Source organism: Aquarana catesbeiana, linkage group LG06 (genome assembly GCF_042186555.1).
Source record: "Aquarana catesbeiana isolate 2022-GZ linkage group LG06, ASM4218655v1, whole genome shotgun sequence".
Taxonomy (NCBI): Eukaryota; Metazoa; Chordata; class Amphibia; order Anura; family Ranidae; genus Aquarana; species Aquarana catesbeiana.
In genome coordinates, this window is record NC_133329.1 from 132,986,753 (window position 1) to 133,013,812 (window position 27,060).

Here is a 27,060-nt window from a genome sequence, read left to right on the forward strand (position 1 = left end):
TCACAAACAGTGGGTGCTCTCCTTTATATAATCCTAGGTTTCTTAGGTAATAAATCTTGGAGAAGTCTATCCGATTTTAAAATATGCCAATTAAGCTGTATTATTTTTTCAATTTTTTTGTGTTGGATATTATAATCCAAAACTATGGGTACTAGATCTTGTTGGCAATCTGGTTTCTTGTCTTTAATTAAATCTCCCCTGTTCATGTGTATTACTTCCAGGATTTTCCCTTTAATAAATTCCTTGCCATACCCTTTGTGTACAAATCTATCACCAATCATATTAGCCTGTGTGAGAAAATCCGCTACATTGGTGCAATTACGTCTAAGTTACATAATCTGTCTATTTGGAATATTGAACAGCCAGTTTTTATGATGGCAACTTTTGATTGGTAAATAGCTGTTACGATCAACATTCTTGAAATGGGTTTTTGGTGACAAATTTGTCATTTACTCAAGATATTTCCAAATCTAGGAAAGGAATGGTATCCTCTTCAATTTACCATGATAGTTTAATATTCCTATCGTTACTATTAAGCAGGTTGAAGAAATTCTGAAGATATTCACAATCCCCTTTCCATATAACAAAAACGGCATCAATATATCATCTGTAAAAAATGAGTTCTTCACGTGGGTCAATGAAAATACTTTCTTCCTCCCATTGGGCCATGAAAAGTCCTGCCACACTAGCCATGCCACTGTTTATTTGCGGCATTTCTCACTTAATACTATAACACTTACATTGTTCTCTACTGCACATATCTTTAACATATCAGCATTTACACAGCGCTACACCAACACTGAAGAAATGACACTTTGCTACAATGTAAAGTAGTGAGTGTACAGCTTGTATAACAGTGTAAATTTGCTGTCCCATCAAAATAACTCAGCATACAGCCATTAATGTTCAAACCGCTGGCAACAAAAGTGAGTACACCCCTGAGTGAAAATGTCCAAAGTGTCAATATTTTGTGTTGCCACCATTATTTTCCAGCACTGTCTTAACCCTCTTGGGAATGGAGTTCACCAGAGCTTCACAGGTTGCCACTGGAGTCCTCTTCCACTCCTCCATGATGACATCACGGAGCTGGTGGATGTTAGAGACCTTGCGCTCCTCCACCTTTCGTTTGAGGATGCCCCACAGATGTTCAATAGGGTTTAGGTCTGGAGACATGCTTGGCCAGTCCATCACCTTTACCCTCAGCTTCTTTAGCAAGACAGTGGTCGTCTTAGAGGTGTGTTTAGGGTCGTTATCATGTTGGAATACTGCCCTGCTGCCCAGTATCCGAAGGGAGGAGATCATGCTCTGCCTTAGTATGTCACAGTACATGTTGGCATTCATGATTTCCTCAATGAATTGCAGTCAGCCACCGTGCTGCACCTCTGTTTCAGGGTCTTGGCAATCTTCTTATAGCCTAGGCCATCTTTATGTAGAGCAACAATTCTTTTTTTTCAGATCCTCAGAGTTCTTTAGCATGAGGTGCCATGTTGAACTTCCAGTGATCAGTATCAAATTTAACACACCTGCTCCCCATTCACACCTGAGACCTTGTAACCCTAACGAGTCACACGACACCGGGGAGGGAAAATGGCTAATTGGGCCCAATTTGGACATTTTCACCTAGGGGTGTACTCACTTTTGTTGCCAGCGGTTTAGACATTAAAGTGGAGTTCCACCCAAAAATGGAACTTCCACTTTTTGGATTTCTCCCCACCTCCGATGTCACATTTGGCACCTTTCAGGGGGGGAGGAGGGAGCAGATACCTGTCTAATACAGGTATTTGCTCCCACTTCCTGGCATAGCTCACCGTGGCTCTTGCGGTGACCTATGCCACTTCCGGCGCCTACCCCGTCCTCCCCCGCTGTATTCTGTGAGACACAGAACACAGCAGGGACCTGAGAGGATGCGCAGCGCGACTCGCGCATGCACAGTAGGGAACCAGGAAGTGAAGCCGCACGGCTTCACTTCCTTATTCCCTTATCGAGGATGGCGGCGGCAGCAGCCGAGAGCCAAAGGGCGGATCGGCTTCGGCTGCCGACATCGCGGGCTCCCTGGACAGGTAAGTGTCCATTTATTAAAAGTCAGCAGCTGCAGTATTTGTAGCTACTGGCTTTTAATATTTTTTTTTCAGCGGACCTCCACTTTAATTGCTGTGTGTTGAGTTATTTTGAGGGAACAGCAAATTTACACTGTTATACAAGCTGTACACTCACTACTTTACATTGTAGCAAAGTGTCATTTCTTTAGTGTTATCACATGAAAAGATATAATAAAATATTTACAAAAATGTGAGGGGTGTACTCACTTTTGTGAGATATTGTATATGCTGTAGTGTAGTCTGTCATTTTATAACACAACGTCCTATTGATCCAGTCAGTACTGTAGATTCTATAATCAATTCTATAACCAGGAGACAATGCTGTTTGTTCTGTAGTGAAATCTTTGCTGCATTCCCATTCTGTGGACATAGTAATTTTAGATGAGCTTTAAGGAACAAACAAATTAAACCCCAGTTAACATGTTTTTAAGCAATTACACCAACAGTTGCTTTTTGGTAAATTATTTGAACCATATGAAAAATAAGCAGACTGTTGTACAGTGCTTCTGGAAAGTATTCACAGCGCTTCACTTTTTCCACATTTTGTTATGTTACAGCCTTATCCCAAAATTGATTAAATTCATTATTTTCCTTAAAATGCTACAAACAATACCCCATAATGACAACATGAACAAAGTTTGTTCGAAATCTTTGCAAAGTTATTAAAAATAAAAAAAGAAAATCACATGTACATAAGTATTCACAGCCTTTGCCATGACACTCAAAATTGAGCTCAGTTGCATCCTGTTTCCACTGATAATCCTTGAGATGTTTCTACAACTTGATTGGATTCCACTTGTGGTAAATTCAGTTGTTTGGACATGATTTAGAAAGGCACACACCACCTGTCTATATAAGGCCTCACATTTAACAGTGCATGTCAGAGCACAAACTAACCCATGAAGTCCAAGGAATTGTTTGTAGACCTCCGAGACTCGAGGCACAGATCTGGGGAAGGATACAGAAACATTTCTGCAGCATTGAAGGTCCCAATGAGTGGCCACAGTGGCCTCCATCTGTAAGTGGAAGAAATTTGGAACAACCAGGACTCTTCCTAGAGCGGGCCGCCTGGCCAAACTGAGCGATTAGGGGAGAAGAGACTTAGTCAGGGAGGTGACCAAGAACCCTATAGTCACTTTGACAGAGCTCCAGCGTTTTCCTGTGGAGATAGGAGAACCTTCCAGAAGAACATCTATCTCCGCAGCACTCTACCAATCGGGCCTGTATGGTAAAGTGGCCAGACGGAAGCCACTCCTCAGTAAAAGGCACATGACAGCCCTCCTGGAGTTTGCCAAAAGGTACCTGAAGTACTCTCAGATCATGAGATACAAAATTCTCTGGTTTGATTAAACAAAGACTGAACTCTTTGGCCTGAATGGCACGTGTCATGTTTGGAGGAAACCAGGCACTGCTCATCACCTGAACAATACCATCCCTACGGTGAAGCATGGTGGTGGCAGCATCATGCTGAGGGGATGTTTTTCAACAGCAGAAACTGGGAGACTAGTCAGGATCGAGGGAAAGCAGCAATGTACATCCTTGATGACAACCTGCTTCAGAATGCTCTGGACCCCAGACTGGGGCAAAGGCTCGTCTTCCAATAGGACAATGACCCTAAGCACACAGCCAACATAACCAATGAGTGGACAACTCTGTGAATGTCCTTGAGGGGCCCAGACTTGAACCCGATTGAACATCTCTGGAGAGATCTGAAAATGGCTGTGCACCAATGCTCCCCATTCAACCTGATGGAGCTTGAGAGTTCCTGCAAAGAAGAATGGGAGAAACTGCCCAAAAATAAGTGTGCCAAGCTTGTAACGTCATACTCAAAAAGCCTTGAGGCTGTAATTGGTGCCAAAAGGTTCTTTAACAAAGTATTTTTTTTCGATTTTTATTTTTAAAACAAATGGCAAACTTCTTTCATGCTGTCATTATGGGGTATTGTTTGTAGAACTTTGAGGAAAATAATTAATATAATCCATTTTGGAATAGGGCTGTAACATACAGTGCCTTGCAAAAGTATCCACCCCCCCCCCCCTCCCCTTGACTTTTTTCCTATTTTGTTACATTACAGCCTTTAGTTCAATGTTTTTTTAATCTGAATTATATGTGATGGATCAGAACACAATAGTCTAAGTTGGTGAAGTAAAATTAGAAAAATATATGCATAAAACTATTTTGTCAGGAATAAAAAACTGATAATTGGCATGCACGTATGTATTCACCCCTTTGTTATGAAGCCTATAAACAGTTCTGGTGCAACCAATTACCTTCAGAAGTCACATAATTAGTGAAATGATGTCCACCTGTGTGCAATCTAAGTGTCAAATAATCCGTCATTACATATACATACCTTTTTGAAAGGCCCCAGAGGCTGCAGCACCTAAACAAGACGCACCACTAACCAAACACTGCCATGAAGACCAAGGAACTCTCCAAACAAGTAAGGGACAATGTTGTTGAAAAGTACAAGTCCGGGTTAGGTTATAAAAAAAAAATCCAAATCTTTGATGATTCCTAGGAGCACCATCAAATCTATCATCAAATTGAAAGAACAATGGCACAACAGCAAACCTGCCAAAAGACAGCTGCACACCAAAACTCAGACCTGGCAAGGAGGGCATTAATCAGAGAGGCAGCACAGAGACCTAAGGTAACCCTGGAAGAGCTGCAGAGTTCCACAACAGAGACTGGAGTATCTGTACATAGGACGACAATAAGCTGTACGCTCCATAGAGTTGGGCTTAATGGCAGAGTGGCCAGAAGAAAGCCATTACTTTCAGCAAAAAACAAAATGGCACATTTTGAGTTTGCGAAAAGGCATGTGGGAGACTCCCAAAATGTATGGAGGAAGGTGCTCTGGTCTGATGAGACTAAAATTTAACTTTTTGGTCATCAAAGAAAACGCTATGTCTGGCGCAAACCCAACACATCACATCACCCAAAGAACACCATCCCCACAGTGAAACATGGTGGTGGCAGCATCATGCTGTGGGGAAGTTTTTCAGCAGTCGGGACTGGGAAACTGGTCAGAGTTAAGGGAAAGATGGATGGTGCTAAATACAGGGATATTCTTGAGCAAAACCTGTACCACTCTGTGTGTGATTTGAGGCTAGGATGGAGGTTCACCTTCCAGCAGGACAATGACCCCAAACACACTGCTAAAGCAACACTTGAGTGGTTTAACCACTTCCCGACTGCCGCACGACGATGTACGTCCTAAGTTTGAACGGGGATATCGTTGTTATGGCAGCAGCTAGCTGCCATAACCCCGGTATCCCCGTTTTCGTGCGGCGGCCGGCTTTCAGATTAAAGTGGTCCCTGTGGCGGATTCGCCGCGAGATCATTTTTATCGGTGGCGGGAGAGGGCCCCCCCCTCCCGCCGCAATCCGGTGCCCTCCGCCGCTTACCGGAGCCGTCGGTAGCGGCGGAGGCGATCGCGTCCTGTGCCGTGGTGTGTCTGGAGACGAGTGAGGCCAAGATGGCGCTCGTCTCCATGACGCTCACTCGTCTCCATGACACTGCTGGGCGGAAGCGACGTCAAAACGTCACTTCCGTCCACGCCTCTTAAAGGCATATTTTTTCAAATGTAATTTTTCTAAATGACTTTTTTTTTTTTTTTTTATTGCATTTTAGTGTAAATATGAGATCTGAGGTCTTTTTGACCCCAGATCTCATATTTAAGAGGTCCTGCCATGCTTTTTTCTATTACAAGGGATGTTTACATTCCTTGTAATAGGAATAAAAGTGACACAATTTTTTATTTTTTTTTTAAACAGTGTAAAAATAAATAAAATATTGTAAAATAAATAATAAAAATTAAAAAAAAAATTTTTTAAACCCCCCTGTCCCGACGAGCTCGCGAGCAGAAGCGAACGCATACGCGAGTAGCGCCCGCATATGAAAACGGTGGTCAAACCACACATGTGAGGTATCGCCGCGACCGGTAGAGCGAGAGCAATAATTCTAGCAACCTGTAGAATTTTTTAAACGTCGCCTATGGAGATTTTTGAGGGTAAAAGTTTGACGCCATTCCACGAGCGGGCGCAATTTTCAAGCATGACATGTTGGGTATCAATTTACTTGGCGTAACATTATATTTCACAATATAAAAAAAAATTGGGATAACTTTACTGTTGTTTTATTTTTTTATTCAAAAAAGTGAATTTTTTCCAAAAAAAGTGCGCTTATAAGACCGCTGCGCAAATACGGTGCAAAAAAAAGTATTGTCTAGGGTGTTAGAAGAAAAAACATATATAATGTTTGGGGGTTCTAAGTAATTTTCTAGCAGAAAAACCTGTTTTAAACATGTAAACACCTAAAATCCAAAACGAGGCTGGTCCTTAAGTGGTTAAGGGGAAACATGTAAATGTGTTGGAATGGCCTAATCAAAGCCTAGACCTCAATCCAATAGAAAATCTGTGGTCAGACTTTAAGATTGCTGTGCACAAGCGCAAACCATCCAACATGAAGGAGCTGGAGCAGTTTTGCGGAGGAATGGGCAAAAATCCCAGCGGTAAGATGTGGCAAGCTCATAGGGACTTATCCAAAGCGGTTTGGAACTGTGATAGCCGAAATAGGTGGCTCTACAAATAATTGACTTTAGGAGGGTGAATAGTTGCACAATAGTTGCACATTGACTTTTTCTGTTATTTTGTCTTATTTGTTGTTTGCTTCACAATAATAAAAAAAAAAAACATATTCAAAGTTGTGGGCATTTTCTGTAAATTAAATGATGCAAATCCTCAAACAATCCATGTTAATTCCAGATTGTGAGGCAACAAAATGCAAAAAATGCCAAGGGGGTGAATACTTTTGCAAGGCACTGTAACAAAATGTGGAAAAAGTGAAGTGCTGTGAATACTTTCTGGAAGCACTGTAAGTGCCCTCACTCTCCCAGCAGTGTTTTATGGTTTATCTTAACCCCTGTAATTGTCCCCTTTGCATATACCAAAATATAATATTTTTTGCCATTGTTAGTCTTTAAACTTTAGAATTTAGGGATAGGAGCAGGACATTGCAGAAGCTGTGCTGTTGCACTTTGCTTGTGCATATCAGCAATCCCTATGTGCAGCTCGGGGTCAGGATTTCCCTCTCGGATGAGAGGCATATTCTGTACTAAGCTTACCTTGCTTCTGGACCTGATATTAGCAATGTGGACCTTGCGATATTCACACCACTGAATAAAAATATCCTAGTTATGAATTACTGGCACTCCCAGGCATTTTGTACTCTTATTACAAGAACATGTCATATTATGTCTTCACGTCTTTAAATGAGAGTTTGATTGCTGCATTACTATTTCTCTCTGAATTGTTTATCTGAATATGCTTCCAGGCAAGAGAGCCCAAAGCAATTATAAGGATTGAGCATTTAAACGCCACTTTCCAGCCAGCCAAAATAGGAAACCCGAATGGACTGCAAATCACTTACTTAAGGGATAACAGCACAAGAAATATTTTTGTATATCATGAGGATGGCAAGGTAAGAGGTCATCTTTGAACTGCTGCTAAATTCTAACTGTGCAAATCACTTTATAATGACCTGACGTCAATGTTTCCCTCATACTCCCGATGCAGGAGACTGCAGCTTCAGCAGAACATCCAGTTGATCATAGAACTTCACCGTGCTATAGCTAAAAAATCTTAGCAAAGTGGCTTAGTAATAATGATAATATTTTGTATGTTCCTTTAGATATTTATTAACCTTCATCTAGTAGAATTGATGACCAGGAGGTTTTATGCCTTTATGAATGTCATTCTCGGAAGAGGACTCATAGCTATTTTTAGCTGTAGAGTGCTTAGGTACAAGGTTGCAGTCCATTGCTCTCTCTTTTTTAACCGCTTCCTGTTCATCAAGTTTACCACTCTTCATGACCAGAGCAGGATTCATGTTTCTGACAGTTTTTCTAATATTGGAGGAGGTTGGGCACAGCGAGGCTGGCCAGAGTTATGTCTGTAACATAAACATATACATTCTGCTTGCTGGAGTAGACATGCTTATGTGAATAGTGCAGGAGGGAGCGGGAAGGAGACACAGCAAAGGCTGCCTTATCTCAGCAGAAAAGTGGTCAGATGTTTTCAAGCTTGTCTGAATAATCTTTTCTCCTGAATGTGGTCAGTTAGGATGTGCCTGTTTCTGCTATAGAAATGAGAATTTCACCCAGCCTGTCTGAAAAGCAACTCATTAGTTGTCAGTTGTCTTATGTCTATGGACTAGTTATGTAAAGTTGAAGATGTTTCATCACTCATCCTTCCTGTGTAGGAACTGAAGCTGCCACTTGGGTGAGTGGTGAAACATATTCAGCATTACAGAACAAGACCAATTCAATGTGACTAATTGCTACAGTATCTCACAAAAGTGATTATGCCCCTCACATTTTTGTAAATATTTTATTATATCTTTTCATGCTACAATGTAAAGTAGTGAGTGTACAGCTTGTATAATAGTGTAAATTTGCTGTCCGCTCAAAATAACTCAACACACAGCCAATAATGTCTAAACTGCTGGCAACAAAAGTGAGTATGCCCCTAAGTGAAAATGTCCAAATTTGGCCCAAAGTGTCAATATTTTTGTGGCCACCATTATTTTCCAGCACTGCCTTAACCCTCTTTGGCATGGAGTTCACCAGAGCTTCCCAGGTTGCCACTGGAGTCCTCTTCCACTCCTCCATGACGACATCACGGAGCTGGTGGATGTTAGAGATGTTGCGCTCCTCCACCTTCCATTTGAGGATGCCCCACAGATGCTCAATAGGGTTTAGGTCTGGAGACATGCTTGGCCAGTCCATCACCTTTACCCTCAGCTTCTTAGAGGTGTGTTTGGGGTCGTTATCATGTTGGAATTCTGCTCTGCGGCCCATTCTCCGAAGGGAGGGGATCATGCTCTGCTTCAGTATGTCACAGTACATGTTGGCATTCATGGTTCCCTCAATCAACTGTAGCTCCCCAGTGCCAGCAGCACTAATGCAGCCCCAGACCATGACACTCCCACCACCATGCTTGACTGTAGGCAAGACACACTTGTCTTTGTACTCCTCACCTGGTTGCTGCCACACACGCTTGACAACATCTAAACACAATAAGTTTATCTTGGTCACATCAGACCACAGGACATGGTTCCAGTAATCCATGTCCTTAGTCTGCTTGTCTTCAGCAAACTGTTTGCGGGCTTTCTTGTGCATCATCTTTAGAAGAGGCTTCCTTCTGGGATGACAGGCATGCAAACCAATTTGATGCAGTGTGCGACGTATGACCTGAGCACTGACAAGCTGACCCCCCACCCCTTCAACCTCTGCAGCAATGCTGGCAGCATTGATACATCTATTTCCCAAAGACAACCTTTGGATTTGATGCTGAGCACGTGCATTAACTTGTTTGGTCGACCATGGCGAGGCCTGTTCTGAGTGGAACCTGTCCTGTTAAACCACTGTATGGGCTTAGCAACTGTGGTGCAGCTCAGTTTCAAGGTCTTGGCAATCTTCTTATAGCCTAGGCCATCTTTATGTAGAGCAACAATTCTTTTTTTCAGACCCTGAGAGAGTTCTTTGCCATGAGGTGCCATGTTGAACTTCCAGTGACCAGTCTGAGAGAGTGGGAGGGATAATGCCAAATTTAACACACCTGCTCTCCATTCACACCTGAGACCTTGTAACCATAGGTGTGCGCAGCCTATCGCATTAGGGTGTGCACCCCAAAGCTCAAACACGTAATACCGATCACTCACGATGAAAGGGAAGGGGCCGGTAAGTGTCATATTTACCGGCCCCTTCCCCTACTCATCCTAAAACATCTCCACAGCAACAGCCGGAGGGAGAGGAGAGTTGGGAAGCTGGCAGCACTGCGAAGGGAAGAAGGGGGGGAGCCAGGGCAGTAGGGGGGATCTGTGCTGCACAGTGTGATTAGGGTGTGCCTGGACACACCTGGCACACCTGTGCGCACGCCTATGCTTGTAACAATAACAAGTCACATGACACCAGGGAAGAAAAATGGCTAATTAGGCCAATTTGGACATTTTCACGTAGGGGTGTACTCACTTTTGTTGCCAGCGGTTTAGACATTTATGGCTGTTGAGTTATTTTGAGGGGACAGCAAATTTACACTGGTATACAAGCTGTACACTCACTACTTTACATTGTAGCAAAGTGTAATTTCTTCAGTGTTGTTACATGAAAAGATATAATAAAATATTTACAAAAATGTGAGGTGTGTACTTTTCTGGGCTGATCAACTGCCCTGCTGCACAGTACCCACAGGGCAAGAGCACCATTCAGGAGAATGCCTTATATTTTGCTCAGAAATATAAGCCTTTCTCTGATTGGACAAGGTGGAGAGACGGGGTGGTGACAGCATGACTTCCACCTTATCCAATCCAAGAATGCTTTGAACTCATTGAGAAAATGCAAAGTGCTCTCTAAATGGCACCAGTGCTGAGCAAGTGACCCCCTGTGTTTACTATGCAGCAAGGCAGGTGTTCGGTACAGGATCCAGAAGACAGCAAGGATCACTATAATAACGGTGACTACTAAAGTGATTCACAGTCTCCACAGGTTAAGCATATGCATACTTACATAGGTCCAAGCTATACCAATGAATCTGTGGAAAAAGAAAAAAAAAAACTGGAATTCAATTGGTTGTTTTGTATTTGGGCCTAATAAAAATAGTCCAGGAAGGCATGTTTCACCTTCAACACCAGCTTATTAGGGGGAAAACAGCAATAATTTGGCAATGTTTTCTGTCCTGTCCAACTGCTGTTCCCCTGCTGAACCTCTGCCGGCATTGTCTACGGGTGCCCCACAGATGTTAGATTTGTTATCCATTTTGGGCAAAAACACCTGAATCAGAAAATGTCTATAGGAATGTCTATAGCAACCTTGTATTAGAAAAGTATGAGCAAAATGTTAAAACATTACATTTTGGTTATGTATATTCATACACATATAACAGGTGCGCATCAACCCAAATAAAATCCAAAGAAACAGATTATGTGAAATTTTTTTTGATTTCTGTGATGTGATACTACTCTTCAGCACAGTTCATGGGACAGCAAAGAGTTAAAAAAATAACATTCAAGGAGTCAGTGAAACAATCAGCTATCCACCAATCCAGTATAGGTATCTTGAAAAGCCGACCAAACATATCATGCCGTCCGCCACAGGCAACAATGGCCTCTTACCAAATGAACTGGATCCCAATAACAGAGATCAAACATGCATGTTCATCAATGACCATCCAGGCATCCATCAATGGTGAAAGGACCTTGCCAGCCTCAGACTCCAAGATTGGACCAGACAGCTTCCATACCCAGAGTGAAACAGAGGCCGCACATAGAGTAAAACCGCCAAATAATTTATTATTAAAAAAAGACATATACATGTCTTTTTACATAATGTTTCTTTGGACTTTATTTGGGTTGATGTTATATGTGTATGTATTTAGATCTAACATCCAGTGTTTCGATGTTTTATAGGTGCAGCTCTGTACACATATTGCTGCATTAAGCGCAAAATAGTTTTTCTTCATTGGTTATGTATATTACATAACAAGTGCCCCGCTGCTTATTTTTGTTTCTAGATAACCAAATGAAAGCAAGCATTTTTTTCACAGATTAATCTGATCTGAGAGGAGGGGAAGTAGGTCTGGGTATGGAAAAAAGTGTGCTGCTCTACAGCGTTGTCAGTGATCACATGACCAGATAGTACATGGTCTCTTTACCATTAGTGTAGGATAGCTGTACACTGACTTCATCAGATCACAAACCTTCATGCACATCTGGAAAACTACATCCAAAAAACAGCCACATTGGTCGATGTTCTGTAAGAGATGTAGGTTTTTTTATGATATAGATAATTAGTACTGTGAGCAGTCAGGAAATGATGAATAAGGGGCAGAGGAGAGATTTTTACTACACAGCCTTGCCTAGGCAAAATTTGAGATGTCAGGTCATTGCAACATGACAGTGATCACCACCAGTAGGATGCTAACGTGTTTCATTTCAAACCCTTTTATTTTGACCTTGGCTGTTTGAAATAGCCTGATAAAAATGCACAGGAATATGCATGCACATACTGGGGAATATGCATGCACATACTGTACATATGAGTATGTAGATACAGAATTCCCATTTTTAATAACAGAACTAAATATACTTGGTCATAGAAGGCCACACCGGTTTGGGCATTTGCCTGCTTCCTGCCATCATTTTAGGTTTAAAGGAACACAGATGGGCTTCCCTCTTCAAAGAATGCTAGCTGCCTGGCAGTGTCTGACGTCAGTACTCTCTAAGTCATTGACCTGAAATAAGGAATTAAATTCTTCAGAGTGACCTCAGAACTCCTGATCTGTATACTTGCTCTGGGTCAGACACTCAAAGTATTAAAGTAGGTGAGCAAGACAGCCAAGCAGCTAGCAATATCAGTTTTCTTAATATACCCGTTTTTCCCGGGAAGAGTTTAACACTTTCCACCTAGACTGTCTGTAATGAGCAACAGTTCAACTTTACAGTTCGTAGGAAAGCAAAGTGTATGTGAGCCCTTTTCTAAAATCATAGTCACAGAAAAGTTGCTGGGTAGGTGAGTTTCAACAATAAGTGCACCTTTGTAATTAAATCAAAACTTTTTGCTGTACGTCATACCTGGATATTTCAGTACCAGTAATGCAAAAATAATTGTAATATATCACATCTGGAAACATTTACAGAAGAACATTTGCTGATGGTAGGGGAACAGAGAAAAGCAGGATACGTCTCCTATGTATATTCTTACTGGTTGAGCCTGCCAAGTAATCATAAGCTAGCCCAGCAAGCATTCACTGAAGGGATGTAGGGGATCAGGCCATTCATTTACTAGGGCAGCACTTTAAAGCACAGAAATGATAGCCTGCTTCAAGCACAGGGCAAGACAAGTATTCTACCACATGTGTACCCAAATTTATAAAGAAAAAAAAAAAGTTGAGGATTGCTGGGATATTAAAATAAAACTAAAAGCTCCTTTATGAAGTCTAAACAAGTTCCAGGACCAGTCACTATATGATGCCTGAACCTCATACATTATAGCGGAACTTTACTCTCGCAATAAACATTGTCTATTTTTAATCCTTGTGCTGCTAGCATTAGTAAATAGATAGGATGGTATATCAAATTTACTTGTTTTAAACTTTTTTTTACATTTCTTCAACTATTTCCTGCTTTCCATGCCTAGGTAAATTATGTCATACATCCCAGGATTATTCAGGAGGGGTCTTCTCAGCTAAGCACACCCACCTGCCTACATGCTTGAGCTAAGGGCAGATAGATTCCAGGAAGTAAATGCTACATGAATCATCTGCTCTTTCTCAAGATCATGGCCACTGTTAGATATCATGGGGCCCCACCCCTAACCCTGCTTTAAAACAAAATGCAGCTTTGTCTTCATGTGCATGCATTAGAAGGTTTAGCAGTTACAAATACAAGTGTAAATGAGGCCTAAGGCTACAGGGCTTTTTTTACTCAGAAAATAGACTCCACCACTAGCCATCAACATAGACAACACCCCCCCCCCCTTCAGTGTGCTACCTACAGAGTACAGGGTTCAGCAGTTTATTGCAGAGTTCAGGGGGGGGCGCTATGTAGAGAGTGCAGAGTTGAGCAATGCATTACACATGAAGTGCCAGGTTTGAGCAGTGCACTGCAAACAGAGTGCAAAGTTGAGGAGTGTGCTAAGTACAAAGTGCAGAATGCAGCGGTGTGCTATGTACAGATTGCGGGGTTGAGGAGTGGATGCACTGCATAAAGAGGGCAGGGTTCAGGGTGCAGCATTCAGGAGGAGTGCATTAGACTCAGAGTGCAGGGTTGAGGATTGTGCTATGTATAGAGTGTAGGTGTGCATATCTCATAGGCCAGTTTACACCCCTCCCCCTGTACAGAGCTCTTCTCTCCTGTATGCCTAGTGCAGAGCTTCTTTCTCCTCCTTTACCAGTACAGACATCTCCTCCCTGTCTAGTACACAGCCCTCCTCTGCCCCAAAGAAAAGAATGGACTGAAACTTACAGGAGGTCAGGCTGCCGGCGCAGGCTTCTTGTTATGCTGCGGGCTAGCTGTGTGCCCCGCCCCCTCCTCGTCCCACCCCTTCCTCTGTTGTGTATATACAGGTAGAGCAGGGAGGGCTTTGAGTGTGCTGCCAGGATCGCTGTCACTTATAAAACCCAGAAGCTGGGCTTTTATGTTTGTAGTTGACTAGTGAGTGGCGATGCAAGGAGCCAGCGCCGAAGGTCCCGGCTGAAAAAGAAAGCCCGTAGTGTATTAAACTTGAAGCTGGTGGCTGGCTGGGCCCCCCTGTCAAAGAGAAGGGCCTGGGCCCCCTAAAGGAGGGGTGGTTGTATCAGCACATTTGTACACCACTGTGGGCAGCACAGTGGTGTGGTGGTTAGCACTCTCACCTTATAAGATGAAACAATCAGCGCCACAGGTAAAAAATTGTGATGTTTAAATAAAGATAACCTAATAATAAAACGTACACAGCTGCTAAACATTCCAAGTGGTACACCACACTAATTTCAAAATGGATAGTAAATAAATAAATGCAGCGCTATGTGTAAAATTATAAATATAAAGTGCAAATCTCTAAAATAATTAAATCCTACATAAAAATGAATAGTCCATAAAATGAAAACATGAAGAAATAAAACATGAAAAACTCTTCTTGTGATCAGTGTATCCACACAACTCCACCAGAGTGATTGTTCGTCCTCAAAAGGAGTGCACACCACCACCAGTAAAAATGCGCGCTTACCTCCCAGATGAGTCAAAACTCATATACGGATCTCCCCACGAGCTCTTTGTTCTCACTTCCTCTTTACAATCAATGGTGGGTAATCCAGATGGCTCTTTTTATGTTTGGTTAATGAGCTGGTAACTCAGCTCATTTATATCCAAAGAAACGGATCATCTCCCAGCTTGGCTCAAGATTCCATGAGTTCAGGACATGTAAATAACAAGTATAGAGACCATAGTGTTCTCCGTATACAAATGTATTCAAAGCCCCCAAACAGACAAGTTGCACTTACAAGATAAAAACTTTTAAAATGAACGTGACTATCAGCTCCTCCCTTCTAGACGCGTATCGGCCAATCACAGGTCTTCCTCAGTAGATCTACTGTTTTTATGTGATTTTAAAAGTTTTTATCTTGTAAGTGCAACTTGTCTGTTTGGGGGCGTTGAATACATTTGTATACAGAGAACACTATGGTCTCTATACTTATTATTTACATGTCCTGAACTCATGTAATCTTGAGCCAAGCTGGGAGATGACCTGTTTCTTTGGATATTAATGAGCCTAGTTACCATTAAGAAAAGAGCCATCTGGATTACCCACCATTGATTGGGAAGAGGAAGTGAGAGCAAAGAGCTCATGGGGAGATCCGCATATGAGTTTTGACTCATCTGGGAGGTGATCGCGCATTTTTACTGCTGGTGGTGTGCACTCCTTTTGAGGACGAACAATCACTCTGGTGGAATTGTGTGGATACACTGATCACAAGAAGAGTTTTTCATGTTTTATTTCTTCATTTTTTCATTTTATGGACTATTCATTCATATGTAGAATTTATTTATTTTAGAGATTTGCATTTATATTTATAATTTTACACATAGCGCTACATTTATTTATTTACTAGCACTCTCACCTAGCAGCAATAGTGGTCGCTGGTTCAATTCCCGACCACGACACCATCTGCCTGGAGTTTGCATGTTCTCCCTGTGCCTCCGTGGGTTTCCTCCGGGTACTCTGGTTTCCTCCCACACTCCAAAGACATGCTGGTAGGTTAATCAGATCCTGTCTCTAAATTGGCCCTAGTATGTATACGTGTATGTGTTTGCAAGCGTGTCGGGACCCTACGGGGTAAAGGACCACACTATATCAAGATGCAACTCAACTCAACCCTCCCATCGGCAGCCCTGCTCAAGATGGCCACAGCCAGAAATGCTAGGGGTGTTTTTTTAAGCAATTTCTCAGCAAAATAAAGCATGGAGATATGGATAGATGGGGAAGTTTGCTTTGAATATTAAAAATGTATTATATAGCATTTTTGGTTTATGGTTCTCATATACAGTGTAGTTTCACTTTAAATAAAACAAAACAACAACATTTTACCTTCTCTGAACCAAATCCACCTTTATTTATGTCTCACATACTCACAGTAGGAGGGTTTCTGCAACAGAGGCAGTGCTGTTAATTCAGAAAGCAGTGGGCAGCACTGGGTGTAGCTATAAGCTGATTCAAGCTACAGGTTTGTGAATCAGCTGTGACAATACTGTTAGCCACGTCCTCTTTAACATTTTCTCATCCCACTGTAGTATATGGAGACACAGTTTACATGAGTGGCAACTCTGCTCTGAATTCAGGAGCTTTGCAGCATAGTTGTCACACCATCATTGGAAGCTGCATTAAGTAGACATCACTGGCAGGATCAACAAGTATTTGTCAAACCTTTCAGAAAGAGAAAACTGTAAGTGAAAATGCACTTATTATTAAATGCTGCAGTACATATTTTTTTACAGGAGGCCATAGTTTTACATCAAGTGTTAAGAACTAATTTTAGCAATTAGGTTAAGAGTATCCCCTTGATTTTTTCAATCTTTAATAAACCCTCCCAAGGGACCAAGTGCATATCACACTTGGTCCTGTTCCAGTCTGTCCTGCAGTTGCTGACCAGCTCAGCCCACTCCCTCCGCTGCTGTCCAATTACTCTGCTTGCAAGGAGACAGATACACAATGAGGGCTGATTGACAGTGCTGGTCTCTGGCAACAGGAGCACGCTGGACACGAGCATTATTCAGCGCCGCATGGGGAGGAGTCGGCTCCATTCACAATACAGGCTAAAGATCAGTGTACGTTTACTTGCAGGCACAGATCTATCACAGCATTAACTGATTGTTTACTGTTGAATTTATGAATAAGCAGTCAGTGCTGGTGAGCCTATTAACAGTAGGAGACTACAGGGGTGACTACAGGGCTACAGTGACTACTGGCTGGCTGTAGATTCTTCACAGGAGCGGCCATAGATTGGGTTTCAGCTCAGGTTGAAGCCACAGCACAGCAAAAACAGTAAAAAGTAAAGGTGTGCTTTTAATGAACAAAGAGGCTAAAGAAGAGGATCAAGTGTCATATGCACTTGGTCACCTGGGGAATGTAATAAAGATTTTAAATATGAAGTGATAGGGTAAAGCCCCATTCACACTTGCGAATGGGGCGGTTTGCGATTAGATGCGGAAGACCGAGTGGCAGTCTGCATCCAGGGCCGATCATTTGTAGGTAATCGCTCCATGAGCGATTACATGTGAGCAGCCGAAAAAGCTGTGGGGGCTGTCTGCTTCCTATTGTTTTCAACTGGGCTTCTGCCCACAGCTAATCACAGGGAACCCCAGTGGGGTCTCTTGCATCTGATCACACACAGGCCCATTCTCAAATGTTTATGGGGCCTAAAGGTTATAGGTTAAAAGCGAAATCCAGGTAAACTGCTAAATTCTGTGCTATATTCTTTGATTTTACGGGGAGAAGAGAACGGGCAGATGACATCACAATTTATGCTTGTCCAATACTAGGACACCTTGTATTTGAAGAAAATACAAGGTGCTCTCTGAATGGTGGTACAGAGTGAGGAAAATCACTGTGGTCAATGTGCAGAGGGGAACCATTGGAGTAGCACCCAGAAGATGTAGCTCAAACCATTACAGTGATTAACAGCATCTCCGGTGATGCTCCCCCCCATCCATGCATCTGGCCCCTAATCTAAATCCGGGGCACTGGACGCATGGATTCCAATGAGGTTTTTTTTTTTTTTTTTGAAGTGCAAGATTAGAGCCTGAGGCTCTAATTGGCTTCAAAAAAGGGTATTCACTATTGTCTTCCTGATTCTCCTCCCGGCCAATCAGGAAGCAGTTCCTGAGACCCAATTGGCCAGGGAGTCTTGGGACTCCTGACCAATCAGGTCTCAGCCAGGACCCACTTCCTGTTCAGCCTGGAGGAGAAGCGATGGCCCCAGAGCGAGGAGCTGCAGCCCGGATCCATTTCTGCCTGATCTGCCTCCTTCCTAAGGTAAGGAGGCCTCTGATCACCGCCGCATTCCCGTCCGCTAGACATGTGTGGTTCCTTTCATTCCGAAATAAAATTCGGACAAATTTTTGGATTAGAATAGTACCGAATTTAAACGAATCCGAAATAACTAAAAAAAAATCGGTTGAAATTCGAATTCAAATTGTTTTCAAATTGTTTTCAAATTGTTTTTGAATACTTTTTGAATTGAAATAGATTTCCAATTTCCAAATAGAATAGAAAATAAAGGAAAAGAATAGTAAAAACAATATTTTTCTTTCTATTCTATTCCTTTATTTTCTATTCTATTTGTAAATTGGAAAACTATTTGAAATTGATTTGAAAACAAATAAACAAAACTAATTTCAAAACCAAATGAAACAAATTTAACAAAACTAATTTATGTAAATAATGAATCGAAACAAATTTTTTCATTCTGCACATGTCTACCGTCCGCCTCCAGGAGGGGGTGGGGAAATCGCTGCATTCCCTACTGTCTCCCGAGGGGGGGGGTTGGCGTTGGTTTGCTACCTCCACCCCACCCCCCCAAATATTGAGCACCAGCCGCCACTGAGCAGACTGATGACACCATCTCATCCCTACTTGCTATTGCTACAAAGTTACAATGTACAGTCTGATTACTTCGGGAGAGGAGGCTGAGGAAATGCTCCCCCCCCCCCCCCCAGGATATCAGATATGGATGGAGTCAAGCTGGACCAATGTAAATTTGCAGAAAAGTTGATTCCTGCAGTTCTGCCTGAAGGTGTTTTTTATGAGTACTCTTATGCCGCGTACACACGATCGGATTTTCCAACAACAAAACCATGGATTTTTTCCGAAGGATGTTGGTCACACAAATGTTGGCCCAAAATTCTGAACGTGAGAACGCGGTGACATACAACACATACGACGGAACTATAAAAAGGAAGTTCAATGCCAGTGTGCCACCCTTTGGGCTCCTTCTGCTAATCTCGTGTTTATCTCGTGTTAGTAGAAGTTTGGTGAGAGACCATTCGCGCTTTTCCTCTTTGAGGTAAAAAAATACAAGATAATAATGGTGTTGTGGTAACCTGACACACAAAATATGGAGATCACTAGAAAAAAAATAAAAAAAGGATTATTCTGGAGATCTGGAGAAAAAAAAAAGAGATCACTACAAAAAAAAAAAAAAAAAAAGATTATTCTGGAGATCTTGATTAAAAAAAAACAACAAAAACAAAGATTATTCATGAGATCACGAGAAATAATAAAGAAATCGGATTGTCATAACTCTGTGTGAATATCAGCAGCAAAGCAACTTCATTATTCTAGCATTATAAAGAAGAAGAGAATGTGCTGCATTGAAAGATTTCAAAATTTGCCACATGACGAATGTGCTATCTCCATTACGAGCTAGTTTTACAAGACCGATACTCGATTCCGAGCATGCGAGGACTTGTGTACACACGATCAAACTTTCCGACAACAAAGTGAAGTTGGCGGAAAATTTGAGAACCTGCTCTCAAACATTTGTGGTCGTAAATTCCAACAACAAATGTCCGATGGAGCATACACACGGTCAGACTTTCCAACAACAAGGTCACATCCAACATTTCCCGTCGGAAAGTCTGATTGTGTGTACGTGCCATTACTCTTCAACAGTTTTTCCTCCCTATTAGATACATCCTTGCTTTCTTTCCAGATCATTCTATATTATACAACCAATAAACAATTTCTGCATTTCATGTGTAAAATCTTCCAATAGGTTTGGGGCGGAGTCCTTTACAGTGACGTAAGCCAGGCCCGAGTTGTGCTACATCATTTATTTATAAAACCAATATAGGAATGCTGCTGTGACTTAATATTCTGCAACAATCTGCCTTTTAATTTCCTGCTGCCATGTCAGACATGTTTGTGCAGCTGTCAGAGAAAGGAGAAATCACAAGAAATTAGTAATGAATCTGGATGCTTTTTGCCCTTTCATATCAGTTCTAATCGGCATCACAAATCAAAGACAGCATCCACCAAGCACCTGTTTAGGGTGTAGCCACCGGGAGTTGGCTTGTTGCTATACCAACTCCCCAAATAAGGATAAAGACTCTGGTGCCTGGCACACTAGTGCCACCGTGTGGTTTCTCTGAATAATTGTACGTCTCCCCATGTATACTACAGCTGTTTTGTTTTATATATATATATATATATATATATATATATATATATATATATATATATATATATATATATATATATATATATATATATATACTGCTATAAACATCAACTCTTGTTTTGTGTTTATTCAACCGTTTTAGTGTTTTGTTTTTTTTTATTTGTTGTTGTACACATTTAATTGAAGCAGACCTATATTTTGCAGAATACAAAAGCTATATGAAAAATGGTGTTTAAAGCCATAAGGAATGCACATAAGCATGCCTTGGCATGAGGGTTGCCAACCGCCAGTAGATTTACCGACAGTTTGTAAAAATCAGTGATTTTTTTTTGGAAATGCTAGTAAATATCAGGGCCTGATAATTTCATGTTGTGTTGACTTTTTAAGTGTAAATCAAGCAAATTACTTTGTTATAGGTATTGTCAGTGTTTCCATATCACGTTTATACTGTTCAAATATTCACTGTGTTCGTTTTCAATAGGAGTTCTGTAATTTCTCAGGTTGCCAGTAAAAAAATGTTTTCCGCCAGTAAATTGTCCATGTTTTGTCAGTAAAAAATGCCGGTTGGCAACCCTGAAGTTGGCACTGGTCACAAGCCTCTGCTAAAGGGTCTTGGGGGACTGATATTTAGGCAGAACAAGCAAATCAGTGGCTCTTTCTGTGCAGTCATTCCATCCTCTGTTTGAGCAGAGAGGGTGACCCTCTGGCAGGGAGAACCAGGAGTGCCATTTTCCTTTTGTTTTTATGTTTAATGAAGGGTGAATCTTACTATTGCTTCTAGTCTGTAGGGTACACAGCATCTCCCAGTTAAATGCAGAATTTAATAAAATGATGTTATATTAAGAAGATCAATAATTGTTTCATTTGCTTTTAAACAGGAGATTGCAGATTGGTTTAACGCAATACGTGCAGCGCGGTTTCACTACTTACAGGTGGCTTATCCAGGGGCTGGAGACCTAGATGTAAGTGTGCCTCTATAATCCAAAACCATTTCATCTTCCTTCTTGCCGTGCTCAGATTATCTCAGCTATGCTTCATCAGTGATTTACTCAGTACGTGTGTTGTGAAAACTACATTTGCTTATACTCAAGCCTAGTACACATGATGAGATTATCGGAAGAATGATCATCCATTTTTTTTGCGTGCTGGTCTATATAGTGAATGCGAATAGGTTACTAAAGTACAAAAATTCTCATACGACAGAAAAAAAATTTGGAAGTGCTGTAATGTATTTGTATTGTATTTTCAGACGAAAACTGTACTGATTAAACGAAAATCGTACAATCTGGCATCGTGTTCAGCCTGGCTCCTTCATTTTTCCTTTTAAAAAATTGGGTTTATATTGAAAAATGAATGGTCAGACATCCTCCTCAATATACACTATATTATCAAAAGTATTGGGACGCTTGCCTTTACACGCACATGAACTTTAATGGCATCCCAGTCTTATGCCCCGTACACACGGTCGGACTTTGTTCGGACATTCCGACAACAAAATCCTAGGATTTTTTCCGACGGATGTTGGCTCAAACTTGTCTTGCATACACACGGTCACACAAAGTTGTCGGAAAATCCGATCGTTCTGAACGCGGTGACGTAAAACACGTACTCAGGGACTATAAACAGGGCAGTGGCCAATAGCTTTCATCTCTTTATTTATTCTGAGCATGCGTGGCACTTTGTCCGTCAGATTTGTGTACGCACGATCGGAATTTCCGACAACGGATTTTGATGTCGGAAAGTTTTATATCCTGCTCTCAAACTTTGTGTCGGAAAATCCGATGGAAAATGTGTGATGGAGCCCACACACGTTCGAAATTTCCGACAACAAGGTCCTATCACACATTTTCCGTTGGAAAATCCGACCGTGTACGGGGCATAAGTCCGTAGGGTTCAATATTGCAGCTATAACCGCTTCAACTCTTCAGGAAGGCTGTCCACAAGGTTTAGCAGTGTGTCTATGGGAATGTTTGACAATTCTTCCAGAAGCACATTTGTGAGGACATGTACTGATGTTGGACAAGAAGGCCTGGCTCGCAGTCTCCGCTCTAATTCATCCTAAAGGTGTTCTATCGGGTTGAGGTCAGGACTCTATATGTCTTTATGGACCTTGTTTTCTTAAGCACTATAGGCTATAAAAGATATAGTTGACATCAGTTTGCAACCTATGGGGCTTTAGGGTGTATGCCCCAGGCTTAAAGGAGAAGTTTGGGAATGTTTAAAAAACTGTGCAATCACATGACCGCTGATCACTCAGTTCTCGATCAGTTATGAGCAGAGAGCGGTGACTGTCAGTCACTGCTTGCTGCTCTGCCCCCATTTGGAGTGCCGAACTGGAGAGAGGGGTGGGCACAGCTGTCTTCAGCTTTCAGCCAAGTACTTAGAGTCAGAGCCAGCTGTCAGTCAGACAGCTGGGTGGATCCCGACAGTATGATTGGTATCCTTCCAGAGCCTGGAATGGCTCTGTGACATCAGCCAACAGCAGGCTTTAGCCTACTATAAGCTGATTCTGGGTCACTGGTGAACACAAGTGCATTCCTGTGACTTAGAAGAGAAATATGGCCACACTTCCTGAGGTTGTCTCAGTTTTCTTAGTCTGAAAAGATAGGATAGGGCACATATTTATATTTTATGTCTAATCACCTACACTAAAAGACAAAAATGCACTTCCAAAAACAGAGAAGAAGGATAATACATAAACAGTAACAGAGACTGTCCAAAAAATATCTGTTTATTACCAAGGATTTGTGGCATACACAAAAGTTTATTATTGAAGAGCTTACTGCTACAGGCCCAGATTGTTGTAGGTGAACAACAATTGAACCAATCACATGACTTGCAGATATTGAACCATTTCGATTGTTGTAGGTGAACAACAATTGAACCAATCACATGACTTGCAGATATTGAACCATTTCGATTGTTGTAGGTGAACAACAATTGAACCAATCACATGACTTGCAGATATTGAACCATTTAAGATAAGACTGCAGACAGTGAGCTAACATTGATATTTGGAGCATTTATTCATCTTATCAGTATGCCTGTAATTCACGTTTATGATTTTTCTTCTTTATTCAGTTGGTGCCAAAGCTGACAAGGAACTTTATCAAAGAAGGTTATATGGAAAAAACAGGACCAAAGGTGAGAAATAGGGAAAAAAAACAATTATGTGCAGGTATAAGAAGAAACAAGACTGCAGTATGTGTGGACCTATTCCATAAAGCGATGTAAAGACCATTGACTCATAGACATCATAGGATTTCATTTTACTGGAATCAAAGTCATGAAAATGGGCTTCCGTACTTAGCTTACCATTTTTTAATGCATGCAATGAAGGTTGTTATCAGCCCTGAAATATCTGAACAAGTCCTAAAATAATTACTGTTTGATTATATTTAGTGGCAGCGGAAGACAATCCAATATATTAATGAAGCAGACCAAATTGGATCAATGTTTAGTAAAGCATTTACAGACTGTGTACTAACCTCAAGAACTTTTTGATTACAAACAGGCTGCTCAACATTACTGCTAGCATCATTTGTGCTGGCTTTAAATAGTAGTTCACCTTTTAAATATTAAGTGCACATTTCACAATATATCAAGCGTACCTGTATAAAGGTTTTCTCAAAAGGTTGGGTTATGACCACGCTCCCATTTTCCCACAATCTGCACCTGCAAGCGGTCAGACGCTGGGCCACGTACAGTGCTGTGAAAAAGTATTTGCCCCCTTCCTGATTTTTTTTTTTTTTTTGCATATTTCTCACACTTAAATGATTCAGATCATCAAACAAATTTTTATAATACACAAAGATAGCTGGAGTAAATCCAAGATGCAGTTTTTAAATTATTATTTGATTTATTCAGGGAAAAAAGCTGTTCAAACCTGTCTGGCTCTATGTAAAAAAGTAATTGCCCCCTCCCATGCTGAATCATCAATGTACTGTGATTAACCACAATTTTTTGGAAAGCTGAGTTAAATTTCACTTGCCACACCCAGGCCTGATTACTGCCAGACCTGTTGAATCAAATCACATAAATATAAGCTGTCTGACAAAGTGAAGCATGCTAACAGATTACAAAAAGCCACACATCCTGTCACATTCTAAAAAAAATCAAGAACAGATTAGAAATAAACATGTATTGGTCTAGGAAGGGTTTCAAAGCCATTTATAAGGCTTTGGAACTCCAGTGAACCACGGGGAGAGCCATCATCCACAAATGGAGATAACTTGGAACAGTGGTGAACCTTCCCAGGAGTGGCCAGCTTGCAAAAATGACTCCAAGAGCATGACGACGACTCATCCAGGAGGTCATAAAAGAACCCAGAACAATATCTAAAGAACTGCAGGCCTCACTTGCCTCAGGTAAGATCAGTGTTCATGATTCAACAATAAGAAAGAGACTGGGCAAAAATGGCATCCATGGATGAGTTCCAAGGCCACTGCTGACCAAAAAGAACACAAAGGCTCATCTCACTTCTACCAAAAAACATCTTGATTATCCCCAAGACTTTTAGGCAAATATTCTGTGGACTGATGAGATAAAAATTAAACTTTTTGGAAGGTGTACGTCCCATTACATCTGGCATAAAACTAATACAGCATTTCATAACAAGAACATCATACCAACAGTCAGACATGGTGGTGTTAGCGTGATGGTCTGGGGCTGCTTTGCAGCTTCAGGGCCTGGATGACTTATCATAATTGATGGAACCATGAATTCTGAGCTCTGCCAGAAGATCCTAAACGAGAATGTCCGGCCATCAGTTCGTGACCTCAAGCTCAAGTGCACTTGGGTTATGCAGCAAGACAATGATCCGAAATACAACAGCAAGTCCATCTCCAAATAGTTCAAACAAAGCAAAATGTAGGTTTTGGAGTGGCCTAGTCAAAGCCCGGACTTAAATCCAATTGGGATGCTGTATCGCAACCTTACACAGGCCATTCATGCTGGAAAACCCTCCAATGAGGCTGAATTAAAACAATTCTGCAAAGAAGAGTGGGCCAAATTTGCTCCACAGCAATGTGAAAGACTCATTGCCAGTTATCGCAAATGCTTGATTGCAGTTGTTGCCGCCAAGGGTGGCACAGCCAGTTATTAGGTTTAGGGGGAAATTACTTTTTCACATAAAGCCAGGCAGGTTTGGACAGCTTTTTTGCCCTAATAAATGAAACCTTAATTTAAAAACTGCATTTTGTATTTACTTGGGTTATCTTTGTGTAATAATAAAATTTGTTTGATGATCTGAGTCATTTAAGTGTGGCAAATATGCAAAAAAAAAATCAGAAAGGGGGCAAATACTTTTTCACAGCATTGTATATCTGTTTTTAGAGGTATATGCTCTTTTCAAAGAAAGCATGTGATATCTGCTCCCCTCTTATCGCATTCAGGAAGCAATGAAATCTTGATCACAAACCGTTTTTCACAATGATGACATAAAAAGATGTATAGAAATATGTGGGCATGTTAGTTTTGTCAGCCTGAATAACTTGGCCATTGCCATATGATCAAAGTATGCTGTTGTTGATTTCCAAGGGGCCACACGACAGCTAATGCTTGGTACAAAATCCCCAGCCTCACCCACTGCCCCTGCACTGCGGATGTGCTATGGTCATGTTAAGTCTGGTTTCCAGGTAAAAGGACAAAACAATTCCTCTTCAAGAGAAGATTGGGGTAGAGGGGTAAGTGAGGATAAACTGGTTTCAGGTTCTGGAAGTAGACTGTACTTCCACACTGGCCAATCTGGAGCCCACCTCCCCTTGTTCCTTTATATTTCTGTGAATATAGAGATGCCCTTCGATCCTCCAGTCCAGTGTTTAGTATAGCTTTAGGCTAATAAGAAAGAAGAAGAAAGTTTTAAAATAAAATGTGTAAATCACTAAACACATCCAAGCAGCATACCACATATTCAGCAATGCTGCCAAAAATGAGTACTTCTTTTATGATGTGGTCAATTAGATGGTCTTAAAGATTTTAACTATACTACTAATCTAATCTATTTTGCCATATGAATACAAATACCTCCTTCATGCTGTATACTCAGTCACTCTGGAACACTTATGGGTGTATTTATATAAAAAAAAACATGTTGATAGCTGCACGTAAATTCATACTGTGCAAATGGGTCAAAATCAAGTGTTCTCAGGCTATATTCTCTGTAGATCAAGTGTTATTCATTAAAAAGGGTGAATGGGGAAAATTTGGCATTATGGCTACAAAATGGCGATCAGTATCATAAGAAATAAATATGCTCCTCAGCTCCATCCAATAGCCATAATGTGGTACTTTCCCGATTTGCCCTGTTTGTTTTTTTCAACAAATAACATTTAATTTGCAGAGAATGTAGCCTGAGAACATTTGATTTTTCCCCTATTTACACAGAATGAATTGACGGGCAGCTATGCACATTTTTTTTTATAAAGACACCACTTAGTTGATGGCCTGGTGCACAGAGAAATGCATGCTGGGAACTGTTGTTTTACCTCCTTTCTTTTCAATGATAGATTGGTTACCAAGCAGTACAAAATGTAACTCTCTGATCAATCTTGTGTCTGCTCCCACCGCCCCTCTACTACATTACTATTATTATTATTATTATTATTATTATTATTATTATTATTATTATTCAAGATTTATATAGTCCCAACAGTTTGTGCAGCAATTTACAGGGTTATAGAGTTAAGAGGGCCCTGCTCATAAGAGCTTACAATCTAATAGGGCTGGGCAAGTGGTACAAAGGGTAA

At 41.2% G+C, this 27,060-nt stretch overlaps 1 protein-coding gene across 1 annotated transcript in view; it reads left to right on the plus strand.

Moving 5' to 3' along the window:
• Nucleotides 1–27,060, plus strand: part of ADAP1 (ArfGAP with dual PH domains 1) — a 387,735-nt gene that overhangs the window by 344,834 nt on the left and 15,841 nt on the right. The window contains exons 6-8 of the mRNA XM_073636836.1: nucleotides 7,437–7,583; nucleotides 21,193–21,276; nucleotides 23,396–23,458. Of these exons, the coding sequence (XP_073492937.1) occupies nucleotides 7,437–7,583; nucleotides 21,193–21,276; nucleotides 23,396–23,458 (294 nt within the window). The remainder of the gene's footprint in view (nucleotides 1–7,436; nucleotides 7,584–21,192; nucleotides 21,277–23,395; nucleotides 23,459–27,060) is intronic.